General features: G+C 29.8%; 2 protein-coding genes across 3 annotated transcripts; one reads left to right on the top strand and one right to left on the bottom strand.

The window, feature by feature from the left end:
- Positions 1 to 806: 806 nt before the first annotated feature.
- On the top strand, positions 807 to 3,066 carry LOC113547752 (probable tRNA (uracil-O(2)-)-methyltransferase). Its single transcript, XM_026948230.1, has 4 exons — positions 807 to 1,158; positions 1,226 to 1,542; positions 1,614 to 1,838; positions 1,933 to 3,066. Exons 1-4 carry the CDS (start codon positions 807 to 809, stop codon positions 2,710 to 2,712), a joined length of 1,674 nt encoding a protein of 557 aa, XP_026804031.1. The 3' UTR covers positions 2,713 to 3,066.
- Positions 3,067 to 3,934: 868 nt separating this feature from the next.
- Positions 3,935 to 7,002, bottom strand: LOC113547879 (protein rogdi). 2 transcript variants are annotated; one of them, XM_026948438.1, is made up of 7 exons: positions 6,582 to 7,002; positions 6,403 to 6,474; positions 6,212 to 6,340; positions 5,104 to 5,264; positions 4,916 to 5,036; positions 4,632 to 4,838; positions 3,935 to 4,568 (listed from the first exon to the last, which is right to left on the bottom strand). In XM_026948438.1, the coding sequence occupies exons 1-7, from the start codon at positions 6,615 to 6,617 to the stop codon at positions 4,494 to 4,496; spliced, it is 801 nt and encodes a 266-aa protein (XP_026804239.1). In that variant the 5' UTR covers positions 6,618 to 7,002; the 3' UTR covers positions 3,935 to 4,493. The 2 variants fall into 2 exon arrangements, with proteins under 2 accessions (XP_026804239.1, XP_026804238.1); XM_026948437.1 differs by having other exon boundaries at positions 4,632 to 4,841.
- Positions 7,003 to 13,421: the final 6,419 nt, after the last annotated feature.

Consider the following 13,421-nt stretch of genomic DNA (forward strand, 5'->3'; position numbering starts at 1 on the left):
ATGGTTATCATCCAAAAGGCTACGACCGTATACCCGCGCATTTGTTTTATTTTATTTTCTATACGCATTTAAGAATTTTAGCGTTTTGGGTATACGCCGTATACCCGCGTATACCCTCCACTACACCACTGAGTATACCTACTATCAGTATTAAGAATTTCGAAAAAACTTAAGAATAGTCTTACACATCATTTTCATTCAGATTCATTTTTTGTAAGCAATAAACTTTAAAATGTTTATTTCAATTTTAATTGAATTACAAATTTAAAACAATATTCAGAACATTCGTAATCTACAATACAGTAGAGCGAGTTTTCCGGTTTTTAGTCTATAATTAAATCGTAAATCGTTGATTAATGCGAAAAAAATAGTATGATACTAGTCAATACCACATAAACTCGAGTTAAGTATTAGTAGTATAACTTCGGAAAGTGGAAAACCATTTAGAAATTGAATGGGGCGCGATTTTATTTTAAACATGTAAATATCCGCCTCCGCACTTTTCCGATGATAAATGTTATCACATCAACTATAGATTGTGATTATCACCACATAATTATCACATCGTTGTTATCAAAACGTGGTCGCATTCGAATTTCAAATTCGAAAATTCGAATGCCAATTGCTAACAGAGTAAGTTTTTCATTTTTAAATAGATGACGGAAAATCCTGACGGTTTTAAAATTATAACCTTTGGATTAATGCGATCGGACCACGCTCGTCCAGCGAATTTATGCCAGGAGAAAGTGCTCACTCGTTAAAGAGCAATATTTAGAGTTTGAACACATTCTGCCTCAAGTGCCGTCATGACGACCCCGACGTGGTCGTGGATGACTCTGAAACGACTGCAGTCCGCTGAACTAACAGTCGAAAAATTTTGGAGCGCCACAAACGTGTGGAACGCCAAACCACACCTGTTGATCAAGCACTTGATGGGTGCCGAACAGCTCGTGTCTGAATCGCTGGCCGGTGAATACACTGATGTGTTGGCATCGGTGGTAACTACAGATTCACCACCCTCGGCTTGGGTAGAAGACCCATCGAAAACTTTTCGAGGTCTGGGCCTGGGTGTTGGCAAGGACGTCCAAGTGGAAGTCTGGAAACTATTCACCAAGAAGCCTGTCGACTGGAACGATTACTTGCGACTGAGCATCTTTGGTAAGAGATCACCAATACTTGAAACATAAGGTTGTTAAAATATTATGTATCACGGTTTTATTTATAGATAAGCAAAATAATATTGTCGTGTTCTATGATTGTACGCCGAAGAAGAATAACGATGATGTTGTCAAATATGCCTATGGTATTTATTTTGAGGACGACTGGTTGGAGTTGCGTCTCGCCACTCTGTCAAATCAATCTCTGGACGATAAGAAGACGTTGCATTGGATGACTGACGTATTTTTCCCAAAATTTTTCAATTGGGCGATCAATGACAAAGGGTCTAAACCAGCAATTACATCCTTGTCGCACGTTTGTATTCAAATGTATTGTTCTCTGTATAGTCAGTTGAAGGAAAAATATGCCAAATCACTAATGGAGGTAGGTTCAATAATTTTTGTTTGTTTTTTTCATTTAAAAATATTTAAAACAAAATTAAATTGTATGTTTAGGTTTGGACAGAAGTAACTGATCCTAAGAAGTATATACATAAAGACATTGCTACAGCTACCTACCTGATACTTTTGTGGGGTAACACCAAACCAAGTTTTGTTGATATGGGGTGTGGTAATGGTTTACTTGTGCATGTTTTGAATAGTGAAGGATATAGCGGAGTTGGATTGGACGTCAGATCTCGGAAAATGTGGGCTCAATATCCACAATCTACAGTTTTGAAGGTATTATGGATATTGTATTATATAGTTTAAATTGTACAAATAACAAAGTCTGAATTTACTTTGCTATAAATTATTTTTTTATTGTCATTTGTAGGTGACTAGCGTTGATCCTTCGTCATCTGATTGTAAGTTTCCACATGCCGATTGGATAATAGGCAACCATTCAGATGAACTGTCGCCCTGGGTACCAGTAATTGCCTCGCGTAGCAATTATAACTGCAAATTTTTTCTTCTTCCATGTTGCCCCTTCGAATTCAATGGTTCCCGTTACCAACGTATGGATTCATCTCTTAGCCAGTACCATGATTATTTAAAATACTTGGAAAAGACTAGTATTAATGTGTTTAAGTTTAACGTTAAAACAGACCGTCTTCGAATACCTTCAACAAAACGGACGTGCATCATTGGCTGGTCAAAAAATTATTTGCCACAAGAAACAGATCAAGTTGTGAGAGACATTGAAAAATTTGCAAGTTCTAAATTTAACGAAAACGTTTTATTTGTGCCCAGGCCGCCTGAAGAGAGGGTTAGAAATTGCACTAAATTAGATAAAGACTTGGTGAGCAGTGTGGTTGATAGCGTAGCTGATGTATTGATTAAGAGTTCAGGTGGATGGAAGTGTCGTGTCACTTTAGGTGAATTAGCAAAACAAATTGGTGAAGAGAGACTAAAAAAATTGAAAAAAGAATGTGGTGGTTTACAAACATTGTTAAGGAATCATAGGTATATTTTTGTGGTGGAGAAAGGTACTGTTGGGTTTAGGAAACCAGCAAAAGACTGTGGAAAAGTTTGGAAAAAACATAAGTGTTGGTTTTATCATAATTATCCAGAAAAGTGTCCGTTAAATGAAGACGAATGCTGTAATATACATTAATAACAACAAATAATTGTTGAGTAATATTTTATTATTACAATTTTTTGTAAGTTAAGTTTAAAGTTTGTACATAAAATAAATATATATTTTTTGATGGATATTAGGAACTCTAACCTCGTATTAACTTGACTTTATAACGTGATTGTCTCATCATTTCTTATTCACTAAAAGTGAATAACATTGACAGTAGAAACACTTAACACCCAAATTACATAATTTCAATATATATGTATGAAACAAAATTAAATTTAGCAATCCTCCATTACATGTGTTTATGTTGGTGCATAAATATCTAGAATTTAAAATGTTTAAAATATACGTGAAGGTTATTCATTTGTTATGATTACATAGGTAATATAAATGATAAACATTTACAATATTTTTTATACTCTAGTACAATAAAACATGGTTGCTAGTGAAATTAAATTAATTATTTTGATGTAATATATGAAACAAACCATCTGTTAAACTATGAATATTATAATTGTTTTATGTTTTTAATATTGGTTTAGACTTTAGTTAACAGTTGTGTAATAATAATTAACTGTCAAATTATATTACACAACTAAATTACTAATATTTTATTGAGAGCAAAATATTGTCTGAAAAATGATTCAGAGAATCAGTTATTTAATTTACTAATTGACGTTTATAAAATTAACATTAATTAAATAATTATTATGTTGTTCAAGCCTATAGTAATTTTGTAATGTGGTATAAAAAATGAATGGCCGTAGTAGGTACATAATAATTTAAAAACATATGGAAAATAAATTATATTTATGATATAAAAATAAAAATTATTATTCATGATTTAGATCAATATATAATATACACAAATAGGTAACAGGCCATCATCTCAACCTAACTTGTACAACCATAATGTTTTTCAATTAATTAAAAACAATTGAAATAATTTTAAATTGTCAAATACTTTTTTTTTTTTGCATTTATTAGTAATTAGTGTAACACAAATAGTATAATTTTTTAAAAAATGTTCAACAACTTAAAACAAATAATTACTAGTTTCATGATTACATAAATAATGTACAGCTAATGTATGTGATTTAAAACAATAGTCAATTGATAATAATTAACTTATCAACTGGTATTGAATTAAATATAATATAAAATATTAAAGAAAAATAAATGAACAAATGTTCTAAACACATAAGTTGTGTGAATAATTATTTATAAAACTAGAACATGAGCATATTCTATTAAACTAAATTATTATAGTAATCAGATCAAATTATTGTCCTAAAATGTTTGTTTGTAACTTAGGGCACAAAGTATATATCATTATTATACTATACACAAAATAACTTACAAATAAAAAGAATACTTGTATAGTTATCATATCACCATCACTACACAAAAGGTATGAGTGTTAAAAAAAAACAATGAATAAATAAATAAATAAAATAAAACAAAAATCTAATATCTATTATAAATGGTATTGAAATTATAACTATTATAATTTTTAATAATAAAAACAATACTGTTGTCGTATAATGGACACGAGAAATAACATTCAGAATGAATTTTCATCAAGTGTTTCGTGTAATTACATGAAAACTATTACATGTAAATATAATATAATGTAAAATATATATATTTGAAAAGCTTAAGGCTATGAATTATTGCTGGAAAAAGATTGTTGAAGAAAATCGGTAACAAACCAAAATATACAATTGTATATTATACACATTCTTCATATTTGATCACCTGATTGTGTTAAATAATAGTACCTAGTAGAAAGAAAAAAAATTAACGAATACTTATGACTGTATCGCAATGCTAGAAACTGGTCGTGACAATTGAGTAATATCTCTGTACTGGGTAAATACGCAGATCTAAAATAAAAATTAAATATGTTATTTCAGCAAATTAGAATGTATACGAGTTTAAATAATAACCTTGTCTTTGAGTTGCTGGGCCAACTGTAAAGCAACCGTGAAAAGAACGAGGACTTCGTTTAACCACGGTACTGTACATTCAGCTTGATATGTGTCGTACTTCATTGCACCATGAGAATTGGACAATTGGTAAACAGCAAATATTAGCTTATGACTCTGTATGTAAAAACTAATTGCCAAATCTTCTGGTAAGTTGGGTGTCAAACACTTCTGAAACAAACGTAACCATTGGCTTAGCAATTTCAATGCACGGCGGATTTTTCATTTTAGTAGAGGTTACTTACCATGTTTCTGCTTTTAATCAAATCATCAATTGTTCGTTTACGTGGAACTATTAGACTTGTACGACCTCTTTGCAAACACCCTAACAAATTTCGCAGAATATGCAATACTTCTTCTGAGGAACTATTAAAAATCAATAAAAATATAAATACATAAAATCAATTTTTAGTAAAATATTAAATTTAAGTACTTGAAAATAGTTTCCTTGTCTATTTTTTCAATTTGTAAAATAGCTTGTCTTAGATGATTGCCTGCGTCTTGAACTTGATGTAATTTCCATGGGCAGTCATGGCGAATATTTGTTCGGTACATTATTTGCTGCTGATGTCTCTGTACTTTAAATTGTATATCCTATAATAAGTTTTATAAGGTTAACATTTTATAGATTTATGCACTTAAGTGAAAGAAATACAGAAGCTTTTACTTTCAATCACACTACTGCAATAATAAAGATAATCATTTTATTACTTATTTATTACTATTATTTAAGATTTAGAAGAAATTCTCAAGTATAAAAAACAATAAAGTATATGGAAAACATTAAGAGAACGTTGTACTCGTATGTGTTGTATCCATCTTATTAACATATATCATGGTAAAAATGTGGGTTTAACAGAATCCATTTTATACTGATAGCTTTAATATTAGAGTAAATTTACCTATTATCAAACCTAAAGGTAAGAATATTGTATAGGCTTTTATTGATATTGTAATTTTAAAGGGAGCTATATAAATAGCTGTATAAAGTATTAAAACTTTGAAATGTTCATGTTTCACTTGAAAAATAAAAATATCAAAATAAGTCTATATGATGTCTTGGATAATATTCTTACCTTTAAGTTTGATAAATTTGGTAAATTGACTCTAATATTTAAACTAGCAGCATAAAATGGATTCTGTTGAACACAATTCTGTTATATTTATATCAATAAGATGGAGACAATACATGTGTATACGACATTCTTTTAATATATTTTGATATTTGAAATTTAGTTTATGAATAATTCAATTATTATACAAAGGTAGAAAAATGTGCCAATATGATTAAAAAATGAGGTATTAGTATTAAATCTAAAGTATGTTAAGCAAATTAAATATATTATTTCACTATCATTACAATAATACAGAATACTGATTTAGGATTTGTTGAGTAAAACGACCTTGACAAGCAGTATTATCAGCAAAAACTATGACATAAAACGTATGGACTGCAGACAGTGGCAGTTAAGAAACAGTAGATAGTAATAACGGACAATTGTAGTTTGGAAAGTAGCTAAGACCAGTAGAAGAACATTTACCGCCTGTAGTATGGTGTCACCAGATATGGATACAATGCTTTTCAACTGGTCTGGTGACGTAGACAAGACAAATTTTTCTTGTTTGACCTGCATATCACTGTCCCACGATGGAAAACGTCGGACACATTCCTACAATGAAACGCGTTTAACAGAAATTAAATGGGAAACATGGCAATTAACCGATTACTTACGTTGAGTATGATATTCAACTGGTGCAGTATCGAGTGCACCTCTTCATTCAACACCCACTCGAATTCTTTTTGCTAGAACAAAGAAAATAACGTTACAACAAAATTTTTCATGTATAGTATAAAATGTGATTTTTTAAAATTAACATCGTCACGTCCAGTCGAGTGGTGGACACACTTACCAGACACTGGTGCTCCAATTTATCACCTTCTGCCATTGTAGTTGACGTCTATGCGTCAGTCTTATCCCGATGGAGATCAGCTGCCACTGTTGTCCACAGACTTTTGTAGTTGGCGGCGCATGCAGTCCATTACGATAAAATCGATCGGGGTCGGTCACTGAGATCCGGTAACACGGAAGATTACCGACGTCGGTTTAAACCACCCTGTCGGGGGTCGTCGTCTATTGGCGAGTAATCGCGACGTCGAAAAAAGTGTGAAACTGAATACGTGATAATAATATTGTCAAAAGTATTGGACGGAACGGAAAACAGTTTACGACGATGCCGTGATTGTTTAAACACGAAAATCCTGATGATTGATTGGTCTCGGTCGACACTCGACAGTCGTTCATTCGATACTCAATATGGATTACTACGGTCGACTGTGGAGTGTGAAACAAGTGATAAGGGACGATGATGAGCGCGATTCTTAACAGCTGTTGTGCGCTAGTCATGATAAGTGATAAGGATAACCGCGCCCGTAATCTGGTGATCATATATGTTTCACATTTCGCATTTTCGCATTATTCGTACGAACGAATCGTGGATTCGTTGACTCGCCGATTTGGTGGATCAAGACGTGGAGTCCGTGTGAAACTAATTAAAACTAATTGTCACGAATTGAGGTAATGTACCTTGTTGTAAATTCGTGCTTATGGGTTGGTATGTCTATGACCGTCATTCCAGAATTTTGTGTGAAATGCAAAAAAACGTTACAAATAGTCGATCATAACCAAAGCTGCTCACAAAAATGCTCTCTTAAATTTTAAAATCATAATTTAATGTTATAGAATGTTAGTAATTTAACTTATTTTCTTTGATATAAATGAAAACAATGAAGTAGTTCAATGCACATAGCCTCACAGGTAATGCAAGATTATACATTTTTTTTAACTAAAAATAACTAAGCAAAATTAGGAAAATGATTACTTATTAAAATTGAATTGATATTATATAAACTTACTTAAACTTACTAATAAATATAATATCTAAACAACAAAAAAGTGTCAGTTTAAAAACATGATCACTTTTTACATTGAAAATGTCTAAAACTTTAAAATGTGTTTATTTATGTTACAAAAGAGTCATTCAATCGTAACATGTACAATTTAAAGAGCATCTATATTATATGGCCTTTTGAATGCAAATGTATACTCTTGCAGTCTTGCATCCCGCAATTGACGCTTCTGGTTATGGAATTTTCAGTTGAATCGATTTTCGAGTTGTGCCTATAAATTTAGACAATTTAGTATTTACTCTTGATTTCGTCTTAAATCTTCCAGGTGAATTCAAAATAAAATTTTTTTATAATTTAGCAGTTTTCATATGAATAATCAAATAGATAGGTATAGTATTACATTTTGATAATTATATTACTTAATACTTTTTAATGTATTGATGTTTTCTACATTTTTAATAATTTATTGTATTATTTGCATGCAAATATTATGCAATTTTGTGTTTTATAGAAACGTACACAGGTATTTATAGTTGTGACGGGAGGAAATTGAGGGGTCTAAGCGACCCCGGATTAAAGATTCATTGGGTATTTGGATCCCAGAACACCAGACGATTAGTGTGTCCCTTTTAGTTCTTAAACCCTTGTCTCTTCAAAATTGTTTCAACTATGTATATGATATGTGTTTAATTATGAACCTATAACATTTTATGATTTTCTGCAATTTAAAAATAATAATATAACTAGTGAAATATATAATTATATAATATTATAATATTACCAATACACAATTATGTACCTATAATTAAACAGAGATACTATAGTAGTTTATTCGCCATAACTACCATAAATAGGTAATACCTATTTAAACATTTATATTTTATCACGACACTGATATCAAATATTTTTACTTCACATTCGAATGGGTCAGAAACATTTAATATAAATGTATTATTGTATTAATAGTTGAAAATGTCAATAATAATTAATGTTTATTATTAGATTATAATACCATACAATATATATGTATATGTATACCATATGGCATATTTAGACATAGGTGAGTAATAATTGCTGAGGGGTTTTATTGGTAGATGGCGCTGAAACTTACAGGTTTAATAAGGTTTATGTTTTATTATTTTATTTTTTTTTAGTATTATATACTTACAGACTATAATCTATATGACTAAATAATAATAATATACTTAATAATGCATAATTACATGATAAGTTCATATAACAAGAAGAGAGAAAACCTATTAATGAGATGTTACACGAACAAAAAATCAATTTTTACTAATTCACTAGTGACACGTAGATTGGAATTAAAAGAAAATCAGAAAATGAAATCTACTACTTTTTTTTTTTTTTTTGTAGTCAGCAACGAAGATTTTCTGAGAATGTAGGTTATTTATCAATGGATTGTGTTGATTACCTAGTTTCGAACAAAACCGTTTGTAAAAATAAGTGCAGCACTGCAGCTTCATTCTCAATTGGTTTAATGCCAAGGTAAATGTAAAGGGTTAATAAAGAGACAAAGGCAGAAGCGTTGTTTTTCAGAGTGTTATGTTTAAAATTGATATTATAATTTTAAAATTGTACTGTTATAGTTATAGTATAACTATAATTTGGTAGTATCGACCGGTCGTTCGCAAATGATTTCAAAGTGTTAGAATTTATTTTTAGGCTACGCACAAAGTTTGTTTCTTAATAATTATAGGTACTTAATAATAAAAAAAACTTTTTATGGAAGTCGATCCTCATAGGTGAAGTATATTTTTAGTAGATCGCGGCCAAAAAAAGTTTGGCCGCCCTTGAGTTATACTATAGTATGCTATACTATGCTATAATGAGGGTATGTAGGTATGATTGGTGAATCACCCTATACCTATTATAAATATATGATTATTATCTTAAATATTTTAAACTTTTACCATATAACAATATAATTGGTTTATTTATTACGATGACTATATAGATAACTAATAATAAGATTTTAAGATTTTATATCCCGCTAAATTATAATAAAAATAATAATTTTATAAAAAAAAATCTATCAACATTCGTTCACTGCAATCAATCACGTTAAGTTTGAAATGTTTGATGGATTTTTAATTAATATACATACACATTTTAAGTACCTATACTTTATTTAACATACTATTTATGCAGGTAAACGTAATCTGATTGGTGATATCTTCGTGATATACATATCATTTATAGTTATTACTTATTAGTTGGTATATGATTGCAATAAAATGCATCGTGCCAAAAATGCAAGTGATGACAGGCGATGATGGTAAAAAATGTTCCGTTACTATTTTTTCTTTTTAATTCGTTTCTTCGACGTGCTTCGATTGCAGTTTATGAGAAAAAATGATATATCATTTATACAAAACTAAATAAGGTATCGGGCAGGTATTATGTATATCACTTAAATATAACTCTATGGAGAACAACTAGTGGATTTATCGATTCTGCCAAAATGTCTTGTTTTGGAAAAAAAGTGGTGTATTTGAATTGAGCTAAAAAAAAATAAAATTTGAATAACCGAGTTCTACAATGATTTGTTTGAATTGAGTCTGAACTTTTATAATCGTTTATCTTAGTAGTGAAAAAATAATATTGCATTTTTAATCATACCTAGATACATTTATAACAATAATATACGTTTAGACTGTCCTAAGCTTATGTTCTTATTACTTTATTGTTGTACAGACATACACGAAGAAGAAAATATTTTTATTGGAACAGTTATAGTTACACCTATATACGGGCTACAAGGAGAAATCGATAATTGTTACAGTTAGTTTTTTCCGTGGGATAAAATTAATATGTTTTTTTTAATTTTGGGACTCAAATCAGATGCAGTCGAAAAAAGTATACCTACTTCGACTTTGCTATTGGTTCCACTACTCAAGGATTAAGAAAATATAGCACTCCTATTCCTATAGCATATATGAAAATAGAACTAAACAATTCAAAATGTCTGCATTTTACATTTCAATCAATAATTCATTATACTTGTAAAGTTGTATATATATGGTTTATTTGAGTTTAAATTAATTTTAGGGTTTTATTTGAAAGCATTTAAATTTTTATGATCACTCTCTACGAAAAAAAACCATATTGCTTCAATTTTATTTGTTTTTTTAGAGAATTTTGGAGAGATCAAACATTTAAAATATGGTTATGTATAAATATAGGATAAAATATTGTTCTGTACAACTTGATATAATAATATTATATAAATACACTAATACTAATTGTCTATCCAAAATATGGTTTTTCAAATAATTATAATAAATAATAAATATGCAAAAATATGCAATTATCAATCAGGTATTTATGAATTTTAATCACAAGTCACAACTCACAACCGATATGTTTTTTTTCATAAATAGTAGATAAGTCAATAAATGTAAAATATTGTTTAAAAAAAAATTGTTTCTATACAGTTCTATAATTTTAGTATCTGACTATCATATATTTACGTGTCATGATGTGTTTTAATATGAATTATATCATAATATTGGTGCTGCAAGTTGCAACTGTTCAGTTACTGAAGAACACTACGTGTTACCATAGGTACTTTACACATTGTACATGTTAAACATAGCCGCAAAGCTCCAACGCGAAGGGAAATACAATATAATTGATTGAAGAAAACAAAAGACTTATATGAAATGATTTTGATGAATCGGTCTTGTAAGGGTTTACGCCGATACACACTGCGGTGTACGCGCACATGAAGTAGGTACATCATTATGATGATGATGATGTATTGTAATATATTATGTGCATCAATAACCTATAACCGTTATGCTGCAGCGGGTCGCTAGATATAAAGAAATATAAAATATGCGAGTGCGTGTGTTTGATATTTCGAAACCAAATTCATTCTGATTTGTATTTTTGTTTGTGTTTTTGTATCTTACTCTTATTATTATATAATACGGTATAGAGGTATATGCGTTGTATGTTTGTACTTTATAAAATATATATTTACTTCGGCGGATCAACAAGAAAATATTCAAACAAACAGTACACTTTTTGAACAACGCATAATATATTATAAACGTATATAATTTATGTACATATTATATAGGTGTCTACTCACAATTTGTTTGTACTATATTTTATTAATTGTTATGCACATATATAGATATATATTACACGATACAATATAACATTATACGCAGTGATGAGCGGAATCAATATTTGGTGTTAGCAATAACGTGTTTTTAATTTTTTACTCTTCAAAAACACTGCAGTTATGGGTTATATATCTAGCTATAATGCTGTAAAGGTATGGATAAAATCATAACGCGTCAATAATTGTCAGAATAGTCAGATTACGCTAGACTACGAAAAAAATTATAAATTGTGTTATTTAGCACATTTGTATTTAGTGTAACTATACCTAATATATTACTGTTATACACGTACGTCCGTTATACTCAAATCGTAACAGAAAAAATAAATACAGTTCTTACTTTCAAAGTCTTTTACTTAGAGTTAATACAATTGGAACTTTTAACTGTAAAAATATTTTTTTGTATTGACCATTTTTGAAACTTCATCACAACTCAAAAATGCAATTTTTTTATATAGTGAACTTCATAAAATAATAAACGAAAACTGTAATTTTCAAATTGTTTTAACCTATTTTAGAATATCGTATACCGTCTTACGCGCTGAATTTCAAAATAGAAGTAGCAGGAGTATGCTAAGATATCTCGACTATTTCTAAGATAATTATGGTACTTAACTTAACCAATAGCCACCCACTCCCAAAACAAGTATACTGACTATACTGGAGTTTTGTTTTTGTTTTTATATATTATATATTTCCACTGCTTCATTAACTTATCATTGAAAATACAATTTGTGTAAAACTTCGTAATTTAATTGAATAATGTATAATAATCAGCGAGCATTTTATGTGATTCATTCACTATACCGATTTGCGAAGTTTTCCGATTAAAGTTATCTCTTCCACTGAAGTTGCATCGTGACGAGAAGTCGAATGTAGGCGTGTGAGCCAATGAACTAAGGAGGATGTGTGCGCAAGTGTAAACCAATATCGGTCGTCGGTATGTCGACTCAGCTAGTTAATCGGTATAGGATATAATATATATGTTACCGGAAATGTTGACAGTTTTTTGACAGGAATTGCCATCATTTCTTAAACGTCAACTTATCCAATAACATATACATGTGTTGATGAGCTTAGCTATCAATTTGAGCACCGTTAGGATTAAAAGTTATTGAAAAAATCCAACCCGGTGTCACGGATCCTATTTTCTGCCACGTGTTGTCACACTGAAGACTTTTTGTACAGAAAAAAATCGAATACTTGTAAATAGAGTCACCTGAAACTGCGTTCAACATAGAAATCTGTTTATTATAGATGTAATAGGAGATAAATATAATATGTAGACTTGATAAAATAAACGTGTATGCACTATTTTTTTCATTGTTATATACAATGTAATCACTAAATATTTTTTATTTATAAAAAGGTTTTGGTTTTTGTTAATTTGAACCGCGAGTATAATCTTGACTCTTGAGAAAGAAATTTCCCATCAAAGATACTTTAATCTGTGAAATTTTCTGTAGTAAGTCAAGGCACCATTTTCATGCATATACGAACTAAAATAAAAATAGTTGACATAACTATAAGCGCGTTCTGACGTTATAATTATCATTATTGGTCGTTATATCGTATAAATGAATCAATAATTGATAGTAGTTATAGCGATAATAGTAAAAGTATTACGTTTACGTCTTGAAATCTGTTTCAATAGGTAACAATTTAAGTATTCAAAAGGGCCGAGAGG

This window comes from Rhopalosiphum maidis, chromosome 1 (genome assembly GCF_003676215.2).
Source record: "Rhopalosiphum maidis isolate BTI-1 chromosome 1, ASM367621v3, whole genome shotgun sequence".
In the NCBI taxonomy this organism is placed as follows: domain Eukaryota; kingdom Metazoa; phylum Arthropoda; class Insecta; order Hemiptera; family Aphididae; genus Rhopalosiphum; species Rhopalosiphum maidis.

Coding starts and splice junctions, on each gene's coding strand:
- LOC113547752 (XM_026948230.1), top strand. CDS start 807: ATGACGACCCCGACGTGGTCGTGGATGACTCTGAAACGACTGCAGTCC. Junction 1,159..1,225: donor CTTGCGACTGAGCATCTTTG/GTAAGAGATCAC, acceptor TTTTATTTATAG/ATAAGCAAAATAATATTGTC. Junction 1,543..1,613: donor ATGCCAAATCACTAATGGAG/GTAGGTTCAATA, acceptor TTGTATGTTTAG/GTTTGGACAGAAGTAACTGA.
- LOC113547879 (XM_026948437.1), bottom strand. CDS start 6,617: ATGGCAGAAGGTGATAAATTGGAGCACCAGTGTCTG. Junction 5,037..5,103: donor GACAAGGAAACTATTTTCAA/GTACTTAAATTT, acceptor GATTTTTAATAG/TTCCTCAGAAGAAGTATTGC. Junction 4,569..4,631: donor CCCAGCAACTCAAAGACAAG/GTTATTATTTAA, acceptor TTTTTATTTTAG/ATCTGCGTATTTACCCAGTA.